Raw genomic sequence first — 14,607 nt, 5'->3', positions numbered from 1 at the left:
ATATAAGCCATTCAGGTAGTGGGCCAGTGTAAACAGGAAACACAGGGCTGGGTGCTTCGTTGTGAGTCTGTGTGCGTCATTGTTTTCAAATGTGTCTGCGTCCTCAAGTCCACAGGTCAACTCGGCGAACAAAGCTTTTGAATATCTTTGGCCTGGAAGTTTTCAGCTATTTCTTTTCTTTTTTTTTTTTGCATGTAAACAAATCTTTTAAAAAGTGTGAAGAGGCTTAGGCTTGTGAATAAGGTCACAAACGTAAAAGCTATAGTCTTACTGAGAGTAATCTGATTAGCAGGGAGTGGAAACCTGTGGATCAAACCTACTGAATATAATATGATAATAATATAATCAGGATTTTGTTAATTTTTTTTTTTTATGTCTGAATGACTCATATATCGTGCACACCTTAAAAACTTGAAAAGACTGGGAAGTGACAACACCCTAACAATTCACGTGCCAACAAAGAAAGGCAGGAAGAAAGATGATTCAGAAAACAGAGGAAGTTGGTAAAAAAAAAAAAATCAACCACAACCTAAAGTGCAGATCTGGATATGTTTTGAGTGTGTTCAGTCACTTTTGCTCGCTGCTGAAGGTGAAGTGGCAATAATGTTTTTGCCTGTTTGTGTGTGATTGTTTGAGGCAACAGGTGGATTTGAATAAAACTCACAGAAAGTAATTATTAGATGCACAGCTACAACTGAAGAACTTTTGGAGGTTCCTTCCATTCAAGTCAAATCCAGTTCAATTCAGTTTACCGGTACTTATACAGCGCCAGGTTACAACTGGAGTAATCTCAGGGTACTTGAGCAAACATGAAGGCGACAGTAGAAAGGAAAAGCCGGTCAAAGCAGACGGCCACTTGTCCTGAGCCTGGTTCTGCTGGAGGTTTCTTGCTTTTAAAAGGGAGTTTTTCCTTCCCACTGTTGCCACTGTGCTTGCTCAGGATGGGAGACTGCAACAAAGCCAAGATTCAACTTGTCTGCTGGATTCCTTAGATAGAGAACTTTACTAATTGGCTTTTCTTTGTATGTGGATGTTTGTGTAAAGTGCCCTGAGACAACTTTGTTGTGATTTGGCGCTATATAAAAAAAAGTGAATTGAATTGAATTGAACTGAAAAACTCCCTCATGAGGAAGAAACCTTTAGCAGAACCAAGCTCAGGACAAGCGGCCATCTGCTTCGACCAGCTGGGTTTGAGAGGAACAAGAAGGAGGAACAGATACACAATGGCAGATCGAGAATCAAATGTTAAGATAGTATCAAATGAAAACTATTCAATTGCAACAATTCATTTTAAGAAAGGTTAATAAGGTAATTAGTCTAAGCCTATAGCAGCATTACAAGCCAACCCTAACTATAGGATTTATCAAAAAGGAAAGTTTTAAGCCCAGTCTTAAAACTGGACAATGTGTCAGCCTCATGGACAGAATCTGGAAGTTGGTTCCACAAGAGAGGAGCCTGAAAACTGAAAGATCTTCCTCCGATTCTGCTTTTCGAAACTCTAGGAAACTCAAGTAAGTCTGCAGCCTGAGAACAAAGTGCTCTGTTAGTAAAATATGGGACAATAAGATCAGTAATATAAGATGGAGCTAGGTTGTTGAGGGCTTTGTAGGTTAGAAGTAAGATTCAAGATGAAAAATCAACTTTAATCAACAGAAAAATGACTATAACACAGTTTTACAGATACTGAGCAAAGGTTTGTGTGGCAATAGCTGAGAGTTATGATATACTATGCATTCCTTCAAGGAATATCCAGTCTTTAATTTATTTACTGAAGCTATCCTGAAACAGCTCTAAATGTAGATATTTTTGCCTGTGAGTTTGAGCACCTGACCCATTTCCTCAGGGTGTGCAAATATTTGTTAAATGTCAGGATAATGTGAGTCATCTGACCAGAGATCAGGAATGGAAATAAAACTCTGATCAGTCTTTGTGGGTGTGTGTCGGTCGGTGTGTGTGAGTACGAATGTGTGCTTTACTCACTTGTAACACTCCCTCTGGGCGTTGTAAGTACTGAATGTGAGAGGCTGGCTTTGTGATTGCAACTGACTCCATCATCATTATCATCTAACAACCTTTTGGGGGTACCATTGACCCTCAATATGAGGGGCTCAGTGTAGGTGTGGGCCACATCTGCAAAACAAACACACACAGGTACACATACAGTTAGGAAACATTTACATATATCTTCTAAACAGACGAGGTGGGCGTGCTCATTGAGTTTTCTAATTTTCTTACATAAATTCAAAAAATCGAGAGAAGATTTGGTTCCATACTTGTAGAATCTCTAACTTCCCATCCACCAACAGTTAATTAATTAGGAAAGGAGTTTTGCTGACTTCAACAAAGCCAGATTTGGTCCGTGTGTTGTGTGCGCGCTGTTCTACACGTCCATCTGGAAACAGTTAAATCCAACCCCTCGTGGCTGTTTAGGGGTCCATGTGAACGCTTGTGAAACCTGAAATCTGTGTAGCGCTGCATTGTGTGCATGTGCACCGGTATGTCTCTTTAAAATGAACACATAAGAGGACAGAAATACAGTAAATATATGTCTGAGAGTTTTATGCGTTCAAAGACATGCGGTCCTCTAATGAAGCTGTTTTTAAAACAGACACACACATGCACACACACATGCACACACACAGACAACACAGAGGTCTTCAAAGCAAAACAGGCGCAGGCCTCTGAGAGGTGCAAACTCATTCCTGTCCAAATGGGAGCCAGCTGGGCTTTATAAACACACACACATACAAACTGAGCCACGTCCTGTGCATGGACTCAACACTTCCCGGCTATGTTTATTTACTCTATCCGCTCTCTCTCACTTCTCTATCTGTCCCCTATTTCCTGTCCCCTGGCCCTAACACCGCTCGTCTCTATTTCACATTCCTCTGCACATCTCCTTGAAAAGCCAAAATAAAACTACTGTTCTTCAAAGACTTATTCGTTTATTTTTTAAACTATGGGCGTGTGAAATGAGTAGTCAGTATCTTATCCGCAGCAGACAGTGGTCAGGACATGTTTAGTTTGAGGAGGCAAGGACGGTTTGTTTCAGAGGAGCCAAGTTAACTGATACTTACAGGTGCTTCTAAAAAAGTTAGAATACAGTCGTCCCTCGCTGTATTGCGGTTCACTGTATTGTGTTTTTAAACCTAGTTTCTTTATATTGTGTGTACTGTACATGCTGTGCAGTACTGCACATTCATGTCATCGTCATCATCTTCATCGCTATAGCCCAAGTGTTTAAGAGCATATGAAGTGTTCATAAGAGAGTGGGAAGGGTTTATAAAGCCTTAAAATGCATATAAACAATAAATAAACGCTGCTACTTGGTGTATTTTGCAGTGGTCTCTGGAATGTAACCCCTGCAATAGGTGAGGGACCACTGTACTGTGAAAGTTATTTTTTTGTCAGTCATTTCAGAAAGTGAAACTCATAGGTTCATTACACATAACGATAAATATTTTAAGCCTTTTTTTCTTGTAATTTTGATGATTATGCCTTACAAATAATGAAAAACTAACGTTCAGTGTGTCAGAAAATCAGAATATTCCACAGCCAGCTTTTGGTACCTTTGGCAGTGTGGGCAGAAGTCCTGCTGGAAAATGAAACCAGCATCTCCATGAAGCTCGTCAGCAGAAGAAAGCATGAAGTCTCTAAAATGTCCTGCTAGATGCTGCGTTGACTGTGGACTTCAGAGAACACAGTGGACTAACACCAGCAGAGGACATGGACCCAAACCATCACTGACTGTGGAAACTTTACACTGGACTTTAAGCAACATGGATTCTGGGCCTCTCCATCCATCCATCCATCTATCCATCCATCCATCTATCCTCTTTACCCTCTTCTTCCTTTTTGGATTGCAGGGGTCACTGGTGCCCATATCCAGCAATCACTGTGGCAGGGGACACCCTGGTCAGGTCTCAGTCCATCACTGGGACACATGGAGACAAACGAGACAAAAAAAAAAACATTCACTCTTTCACTCACACCTAGGGATAATTTTAAGTTACCAATCAGTCTAACATGCATGTTTTTGGTCTGTGGGAGGAAAACGAACTACCCGGAGAAAATCCACGCATGCACAGAGCGAACATGCAAACTTCACACAGAACGGCCCCCAGCTGGGATTCAATCCGGTGACCTTTTCGCTCAGATGCAACAGCTCTACCAACTGATCCACTACAAAAGTGTCACTTTCTGAAATGATTAACCATTTTTATTTGAACCTTTTCACAACATTTATTTTTTTAGATGCACCTGTAGAACATGATCAATTTAAGATACTTTTTTTTTTCTCTACCTAAAACAACTCAACATCTAAAAAAAACTCCTTGCAGTACATGTGAGTGCTGGGTTGTGGACTTTTACACAATATCACTTTTGCATCAGATGGTTATTAAAAGAATATCGTTGTTGCAACATGGCCTGAGGTCTGTAGAAGTGGCTTTACAGCACTGTAATGCAAAACAGACCCAGTTAGTCTGTTTATTCCAAATTCTCCCGTCTGAACATTTTCCATATAGCATTAATTTATGATCTGCTGTAAAAAATGCTGTTTAAATTGTTTTGTATAGAAAACATAGGCTTCCCTTGGTGGCTCTCTTTCTATTAAAAGTTTCTGCATCTTGGCGTCCTCACAACAAATCCTTGTTGCTTCTCCAAAATAAATTGTGCTGACTGCTGTCTACCTCTGGTAACAAACAAACTACCCACAAAAAGTGCTTAAAATCAAGCAAACGTGAGCACAGGCGGTTTCTAATTAAGAACCGAATTAAACACACTTCTCCTTTTTTGTTCGTCATTTAGTACCAGAAACTGTGGAACAGGCATGTTGTTCATAGCTCTTATTTGTAAAAGTATAAATACATATTTGAGCACTATTGTGCTTAAAACCACCAAATGTTTGTTTTAGAAACTGGAAATTTAACCACATTGTAAGTGGGGGGATGTCATGGGAAAGCTGTGTGCCGGTATCTTAGTTTGAATAGATTTTGTTTAACTGTAAACTTTTCTACAGTATACGCTGAACTAATGAGTAAAAACTTTATTCCAGGGGTGTCCAAACATTTTCATATTTGGTCCAAATCTATCCAGATGAAAGAACTCATGGGCCACAAAAATGTGAACTTAACTCTCAACGTGGACAATATTTTGGAGAAAGGACAAAAGTTTACTAATTTTGGTGAAGAAAGAATTTTAAATTGTTGTAGATCCAAAAAGTTAAAAGCCTCATAAACACAAGTTTATATTTTTCTATCTAAAATTATTTGATTTATTGGATTTGATGTGTCTATGTTTGTTGTTTTCTTGTGTTTGGAAAGTTAATTTTAGTCTGTTCTCAGCTACAAAGGCATAATTTGACCAAATCTCCTTTTAAAAGTGGGTCGATCAGCCTTTTGGACCATGGAAGGCCCAAAAGGTTAATCAAAGTTCTGAAAAACTGTCCAGCTGTCAGTTACTACAACAGATTCATTGTTTGATAAAGTTGATCAACTTGTATGTAGATGATACCACATTATATTCATTGAAAAATATCCAATTTCCCTCTTGATTATTTTATCAGCTGCAGTATTTAGCCAAATTGTATGAATCTTTATCCAAAAGTCTTCTTTCTGGTAGAAATCAGTAAAGGTTTTTGGTGTTTTGTACCATGAAGTGAAAATAAAACCATTATAGCCAAAGGTTTGTATTTTGCTTCATATTGCTCATTTTGAAAATATATTTTTTTCATCTATTTTGCTGTTAAACGTAAAGATTATAGAAAAAAGGATTACCAACAAATTTGCAGAAAGTCTGCACTGACCTCTTAAGCCTGCTGGCCAAAATGATACCATTCTTAAACTGCAGTTGTGGGCCACACCAAATCACTCCAAGGGCCGCAAATGGCCCTCGGTCTGCACTTTAGACACCCGTGCCTTATTCAGTTTACCATTCGTTACCATCTTACACTATAAAATGCAATATATTAAGACAAACAGCAATGCACTAAAATTCTAATGGGCATGAAGCAAACATGAAAACTACAATAAATACTGTATACCACAATATGCTGAAGCTCAAACCCAGGATTATTAGTGTGCAGTGATTTGGTACCAGAGAAGAACATAACTATACATAAATGTTTCAATCCACCATTTTTAGCAAGTAAAGCCTCAATTATCTGATCTTGAACCTCTTTGTACCTCTGTACAGTAGTCTGTTATGCATTTAGATTCAGCCAGTGCGGTGTTATGGGTTAAAAGTGTTTGGGTCTCGTGACTTAACAAGCTTTTATTTTGTAAACCTTCAAACCACAATTGTTGGACCTAAACATATTCCCACCAGAGCCATAGTGCCATACAAGCACGCCTTCAGTCGATTGTGTGTTGCATCCACATCAAACCATCCAACCACTCGACCTCAGAGACATTTCTGAGATCTGAAAAAGATGAGCCTCTAATCAAAATCAGCGCAGTGCAATCAGGAGCTGCTAAGAGGAACTAGTTGTGTGTTTGGGATGAGTGTGTGTACATGTTTGTGGACGCTTATTGAAAGTGAATCTGGAGTTTGAACACATGTCAGCAGCCCTGAAGGGGTGACGCAGAGGAATTTCAGCCTTCAAGTAAACAGCTACCCCATTAAAGCAAGAGCATATGGATAACATAGGGCAATGATTAGTTTAAACACAAAGCAAGCACACAAGCTCTGTTTAGATGAGCCGGCGAGTGACGTGACGTTTCCTGTATCACCTGCAGGGGAGCACATCCCGCTGTTCCTTTGGCTATGATGTTCGATAAGGAGTGCTGGTTCACAAAAAAAAAAAAAACATTTAGAGAGCTCAGATGAGTTTTCCTGTTTTTCTTTAAACGCCCTGAAACGTTTCCACAGGTCCAAAATGAACTTGTGTGAAATGTGGGGTGTCACTACTGTGTGAGCACTTTCCCACCACTCACTGAAGGAAATGGTCATACACAAATTCACCACATGTGGCATTAAAGTTGAAAGCTTTTTATATAGTGTCGTATTTTTTTGCTTGCTTGAAAGTCTAATGGAGCAGTTCACACCTTTTTGTTCTGAAATAGTGCAGGAAGGTTATGGACAGTTCATTTCTTTTGCACTTTGAAACCTCAGCTTGGAGAAAAAGTTGAATTCTGAACCAATTGATGAAAGAGTTCAAGTCGGGCGGAGACCAACGTGAACTGCTGCCATGTTAAACCCGATCTGAAAAACATTCATAGCACTGCACATGAATGCTATTTCATAAACCTCACCATCGCTTGAATGTGGTATTTTTGCAAATGCAAATAACCATAAAATAACTAAATCAACAAAGCAGCAGTTGTTGAATTCCCAGTGCAGCCTGGGGCACTTCCTGCAGGAACATCATATTTCTGCCAGAATAACCATATAATGTGAAATTGATGGTCAAGTATAGTCTCACAAACTGGCATTTTTATGAACATACTATGAAACTGAAAGTTCAAATATATTTACTACATTAAAGAAAACACAGAATATTAGACATTCTGGATCTACCCACAAATCAAAAGTTCACAAAGTCCCCTGGATAATGGTTTAGTCCTTCGCACCCTGGGACATGTTTCAGGGTTGAAATCAGGTTTTGTACCTTTCAGAGTTTACTCTGACCCAGCCTCAAACACGTTTATTAATTTATCTGCACACAAATAGGTAAGCACTCTTTAACTCATTAACTTTTTGTAGAAACTCAGAAACACAACATGACATTTTTTTTTTCATACATGCTCACGTCTTCACGGCGGCTGTGGCTGAGTGGTTAGAGCAGTCGTCCTCCAATGCAAGAGTTGGGGGTTCAAATCCACCAGCAGTCACATGCTGAAGTGTCCCTGGGCAAGACACTGAACCCCTCATAGCCTCTTATGTGTGTCCCATCAGTGTATGAATGTGATAAAGCTCTGATTAGTCTCTTTAGAATGATTTGTTCAATTAGCTTTGTAGCAATCTAGTAGAGTTATTAGCTTTGTAGCGATCTAGTAGAGTTCTGTATGAATGGGTAAATGAGGACACAGATTGTTGTGTAAAGCGCTGTGAGTATCTTGAAATAAGATAGAAAGGCACTATATAAGTACAGTCCATTTATCATTTTACCATGCAATGCATTCCCATTAACTTACTTCACGTATCAATTTATATATAATTGGCATTTAGTACTGGCATTAGTATTTTTGAATTTGAATTGGCATCATTTCTACACTGCAACAATCCATTTTGGTTTTGGCACCACTGTTAGCTCATCGTCTGATCAGAAATAAACTATTTCTCCAAACTTAGCCTGTTAAAGAAATTACAGGAGGTAAATTATTAATTGTTCATATATTTTCAACAAAACTCAACTTCTAAACATCTGAACTATTCCACCAAATTTCAGTCAGGTCATTTGGATGGTTTTTGTTGTTGTTGAGACGTTTCGTCCTTCATCCAAAAGACTTCGTCAGTCCGATGAGCCACAAATAAACTCAGTCCACATTGTGGACCAACCAGTTTGTCCGTGAAAAGATGGTTAGTGGCTTCTTAGACTGATGAAGTCCTTTGGATGAAGGATGAAACGTCTCAACAAAAAAGAAACCATCCAGACAACCTGAATGAACATCGTTGGATTGTTTATCTGGATTATTGAGCATTAACTTTGATGTTTTGAACCACTTTGACAATGGCTGCCTCAGATAAGTCGCCAATGGAGAGGGCAGGCCCCAGAAACCATCTTATCACCATCAAACTGGTTGGTCCTGTAGTGAACCAGATGACCTCAAATCTACCAGATGGACAGAGACTGTTATTTTCATTGATCTGAATAAGTCTGGGCCATCTGATGTCTTTCTTTCTTGAATTAATCAAGCAGAAAAGACAATTCTTTATAATCATTACTGTCTTACAAATGTTTTGATAATCAAATTGTGTTAGTTCAATCAATGCTTTATAGGTTGAAAAGAACTACTCATCTTTATTTTACATAAACAGTAAGTAATGATTTTTGTTCCTCATTCAGAGAAGAAATCACCTGAATATGCCTTTCTTGATTTTCTGTCTGAAATGAGCAAGCTGTCGTAAGTATGTGAAAGGTTGGTCTTCGGTCAACTAAAATGTTTACTGAAGAAGAAATGTCATGTTTAAACTTTTTCAGAAGATTACCAAGAGTAGACTCCAGAAAGTCTGCTGCTTCTGCAATAATCTTTTCTGTATGTTAAACAAGTTTCATTCTCTGACCTCGACTGTTGATAAACACCTTACGTCAAAAACACACCTCTTTCTGGTCCTTCCACGAATCAGAAAGCTCTAAACTGAACAGGAAGTAAACTCATTTAAAATGTGACAACTGCCCAGTTCAAGTTAGAATGAGAGCTGACAACATTTGAGAGTTCTGGAGAATGTGAGAGTTCCAAGATTGAGAATGCAGTCGGTTCTGAAAACTTCAGAGCAATGAAGAATCCAGAGGTTTGGGATTATAAGTCTGTTTTGAGCTAACCACGCACGACTCTCCGAGGATTTTTAGCTGTGCTTAACGGAGGCGCTGGAAACAGTCTGAAGGATGCTTACTGAGCTGATCTATCGTCAAACCAGGTAAAGGCTTCTTCTTCGACTAAAGTGTACCGTGGACGGGCTGAGGATCTGACGGAGCGTGCAATTTCTGGTTAAACAGATTAAACTTCCCTCACACAGTTCTCTGTAAGATAATCTCCTTTCACTCTAAAACCCACCTCTCTCTCATAAATCAGTACAGATATTTTAGAAATATCTTAAGCAAAGTCCTCAAATCACCGCCGAGTGATTTGAAGTTCATTTTCTGTGAAACTGTCTGTTATTATTTTCATATTTTGCCAAATTAATGTAAATGTTTGATGTTAAACTTTGATTCTGAAAATAAATGATTCCATTCATTTGATGGGTCAAAGATAAACAACGTCTCTCGTTACATTTCTGTTAAATTCAATGCACGACATTTACAGTCAGAAAAATGAAGAACTCGTGAATATTGTATGCATATATAATTCATATATTTGTCATACAACAAGTGACACGTACCTCACGTGACTCACTACAACTGGTGGCCTCGTACGAATTTCATGAATGACTGTTAAATCCGTGTGTAAATTGATTTTACGTGTTGGCATGGTGAAAGAGTAACAGCTGATGAGCTGTAAAGTTTACGCAGCGGCTGAGCTGCGCGCTTGGAGCTGCACTCTGCAACTAAACGCTGCATGTTTAAGCGTTGGGCTGGCAATGTTTTAAAAGCTGAAATTGTGTCATAAGTCTTGTGTAAGCTGAAATGGTACGTCTGTTATGTGTAACTAAGAGCTAATGAGCTGTGGAAGACGTTATTCTGTCTAAAAAGTACGAGGTTCTGCTTTAAGACCCGGCTGTGACCAGTTCGGTTCTGTTCAGTTTGAACGAGTATTTTGAACAGATGGATAAACGTTTTAAAAGCTGAGTGCCATCTCAGAACACAGTTAGAAGTTGTTTCGTTACAATTTTTAGCAGAAAAAGTGCATTTTGATGGTTTAAAAGACGAAAAAGTGACGAACTATTTTAAGCTAAACCTAACTTGCTAGGTAGAGAAAACGCTTCCTGATTGGTTGAATTCACTGTTGTGGAGCGCTCTGATTGGTTGAGAAATTTGACTGACGTGCTACGTCATCTCCCCTCAAGCCTGCGCTGCGTTGCCATTGGTGATTTTCAGTCACGTGACCCGGATATGAAATTCATTTTCATAGGGAAATAAAATCTGCTTTTTAAAGCTAAAAAGCTCCCCTAAAGTGATTGTTGACACACTGTTAAGTGCTTCGAAGCCTGCTCGCTGAAATTCTGCCACGTTAGAGTTTAAAAATTCGCCAAAAAACGATGTTTTTAAACAAAGCTAGCGATGCTAATTTTAAGCTAACAAGCTAATGACCGGAGCTTAAAACTACGCTTAAAATCACTAAATGAAGCTACTATCAGTCCCAAACACTCATGTTCAAGCTATAAAGTCTGATTGCAAAAACTTTTGCCACGTTTGTGTAAAAAATCCGTTCAGAAATGTTGATTTTGACCGAGTTTAGCCGAAGCTAACTTCAAGCTAAGCGGCTAACAACAGGATGTCAACCGAACGCCACAGGAAGTTATAGCACCCCTAGTGGACAACACAAAAAGTGACGGAGTTATAATTGTTGAGGAAATACTGACATCTCCTGGCGAGACGTGAGATCACAGATTTCACTTCGTTTTTAGGTAAAGAGTGAAATTAAACGTCTTTTTATTTTTCTGTAAGGCAAATTCTGAGTTAACAAACTTCCTCAAAGCTGAATAAAACACTGTTATCTTACATTTTAAAAAGTAATAGGTATTTATGCAAAGAAGCATTCACCAAAAAGTTTATTTCACTGTTAATCCTTTAAAAATAAGGTACAAAAATAAACATTAACTTTTTAAAACAGATACAGTTACAAATATTCACAGAGTTGAACAGTTTACTCATTTTGCTTGAAGGATAATACACGTTTAATTGCAAAATCACTAAATAAGAGTAAATTTATCAGGAAAAAGAGATTTTCTGTTTAATTTACCACCTAAATAAAATATCTCTCTATTTAATTTTAAATAGAAGCTATACAGGAGCAAAGACAGTTTTTCTGAAGAAAGACTGAGTATTCCTCATCATCAAATTCTTTTCTCTTTTCACCCACCTGGGTTGATGAGTAACTGTTTAAAATAGCAAATTTCTGGAACAGAACGGTTTAAAAAACGTTTTAAACTAATATTGCTGTGAGACTAAAAGAAAATTTGCAGGTTTATAAAAAATTCAGTGTTTTAGAGTAAATACACTAAAAACAGCTTGGTACTCTAGTATCTGTGGAAAATAAGCACAAAAAGTAACACTGCTGAAAGAGCATTTACTTAAATATTCATGAATTGGGGTAAAACCTGAGAAAGGTACCCACATTTGAATAAGTGACTTATAACAGTACGTCTGTGTAAACCCAAAGCTAAAATAAGTGTGAAAACTCATTGACTTGAATACAAATATTTACCTGTAAAATATCTAAAGCTTGCAACTGTTCAAACAGATAAATTGCTATACAGTGAAAACATGGCAGGTGCGTTAGAACAAGATTTTGACACAAAAGGAATTGCGGACTACTTGGAGAATGCGCTCGCGCTTCTCGGAGAGTCCTTACATCCATTTATGACTCAGACAGAGCGCATGAACCCAAAAGAGTTAGTGGACAATCTGAAGGAGGTTGCAGAAAGTGTGACCTCTGCAGAAATCACAAAGTCCAGTTATGAAAAGCTGGCTAAAATTGCAATCTTGCTGAAAGAATCATTCTATAAGGCCGTTGATAAAACTGTTATAATCAAACAAAGGTTAGACAGTGAAATAGATTTGGCTCAAAAGACGGAAGAATACGTCCGTCAATTTAGAAATGAACACGAGGTCCTCATGACGAAACATTATGAACAGATGTTTCAGTTACAGCAAGATACAAGTACAGAAATTGCTTTGCTGAACAGCAAACTACAAGTACTTGAAGCATCACTATCGGAAGCAGAGGATAGAGAACAAGCGTACCAAGCCTCGCGTTCAGATAACGACGTGCTGAAAGCACAGTTACAGACCGCCTTGAAGGAGCTGGACGCTTGCAAAGCAGACAAGACGGAATCACTCCGACGATGGCTGACTTTAGTAAAAAAATATCAGACATCACAGGAGGACCTGAAAGCTTGTGAAGAGAATTTAGCTACAGCTATAAACCAGATTTCTGATATGGGGCGGCCTGGTCTGAGACTCAAAGACGAACAGTCTAAGGGTCCGAGACAGCCACAAACTCTCCAGTCAGATGCTGTTGCACCTCTTCCTCCTGACAACACGCCGTTACCCCCACCCCCACCATGGGCGGTAGGGACAGAACTGCACAAATATGTACCTCTTCCTCCTGACACCATGCCCCCACCCCCACCACCATCATGGGCGGTAGGGACAGAACTGCACCGATATGTACCTCTTCCTCCTTATCAGCCACCCCCACCCCCACCATGGGCGGTAGGGGTAGGACTTGACCAATCTGCACCAATCACGCATGTGAGACCGTTGATACAGTCTCCTTCAATGGATGATTTGCAGAAAGTCTCAAAATATGTACAACGTTTCGTTCCCGGCCCTATGGGGTCGGCAGGAACAAAAGCGTATCTCAAAGATCTGGATTTCAGATTGAGAGCTTATCCTAATGCTACGGTAGAGGATAAAATCAGTCTGATACGACTCACTTCGGACAGAGAGGTGTTCACCTTCATCGAGCGTCTGCCAGATGCAACGAGGAGGGATTACAACCTTCTGTGTGAGGCTCTGATCAAAGAGTATGACTCTTGCACGGGACCTGCTGGTTTTCCAGCCGCTGACAAGGTCACGCAGGGCAAGAATGAACATCCAAAAGTTTATTACAAAAGAATCTTCCAAGCTTATTTTGGTAACAGAAATGAGACCGGAATGGAAGAAGATGATGGTTTTAAGTTTGTTTTCACCAAAAATCTCCACTCTGATTTTAAAAAATCAGTACAAATGATGGCAAATTTCAGAGAAAAATCCATCAGTGAGATTAAACAGTGTGCTGTGAATGTGTTTGAAGCATGTTCTCATGATAAGACGCCCATTGAAGTGTTTCCTAGTGTAAAGGTTAAACCCCACTCTCTTGAACTAGAAGGACGACGTGCTTCGCCACCTCCTCCTAAGAAAGAGAGAAAACAGTCTGTTCAAAATAACAAACCACGTAATGAAGGTGCACGTTGGGACAAAAATGCTCCTCTTTCAGAGGATGAACGTGATTATCGTAAATGGGGTGAGCGTAGGACGCAACGATATGAGAAACCATATCGGCAGGGGCAGTACGTAAAGGAACCCCCGAAAGACGTACCTGACCGTCCCCCACCTCGGACGAAACGAACCGAGGCGAAAAAATCACAAAAGTTCCAGAAACAAGGCCCTACACCTCTAAACTCGGAAGAGACAGAGAAAATACGCAGGTTGTTAGAAACTTTGAAACACACTGACACGGGAACCCAACCAGGAGCACTTTGCAGTGATGTAATTCCCATTACATCTAAGGGCGCGAATGACAACATAACAGATGTCGGTGAAACACACCAAGACATAACTGTTGTTCACTCAAACAACCCCTCATCAGAAGAAGGGGGGGTAAACACACACACAAACGATGACGAGTCATCGCAAGCTGAACACTCAGAAACAGCTTCTGCTGTGCTGACGGTTCAGACAAACCAAGATTACACAGATAAATCTGAACGCATGAAGAAGCGTCAGAAAAAACCCAAGAGGTTTCTGTGTAACTTTATCAGAAAGGGGGCCGCCAAAAAGGCGTACCTGTCAGTAACACTCGAAGGTGTCCTCACACACGAAGCACTCTTGGACGGTGGGGCAGACATAACAATTATGTCAGCTAAACTGTTCGAGGAGCTGAGGACGGCCGCTGCCAGTGTTAACAGGATAATACCTCTCTCTGAATGTGCTATAGAAATGCAGGGTCTCTCAGAAATGAAAACAACCCTGACAGCTATAGCAATGGTTCACATGCAGATTGGCAATATGACACTGTACCA

At 39.6% G+C, this 14,607-nt stretch overlaps 1 protein-coding gene across 1 annotated transcript in view; it reads right to left on the bottom strand.

Annotated features, from left to right (window-relative positions):
* mdfi (MyoD family inhibitor) overlaps positions 1 to 14,607 on the bottom strand; it is a 189,614-nt gene that overhangs the window by 14,961 nt on the left and 160,046 nt on the right. Inside the window, exon 3 of the mRNA XM_037678936.1 lies at positions 1,981 to 2,130. Within this exon, the coding sequence (XP_037534864.1) occupies positions 1,981 to 2,130 (150 nt within the window). The remainder of the gene's footprint in view (positions 1 to 1,980; positions 2,131 to 14,607) is intronic.

Source organism: Nematolebias whitei, chromosome 7 (genome assembly GCF_014905685.2).
Source record: "Nematolebias whitei isolate Nwh7 chromosome 7, NemWhi1, whole genome shotgun sequence".
NCBI lineage: Eukaryota > Metazoa > Chordata > Actinopteri > Cyprinodontiformes > Rivulidae > Nematolebias > Nematolebias whitei.
This window is presented reverse-complemented; position numbering and strand designations above follow the sequence as displayed.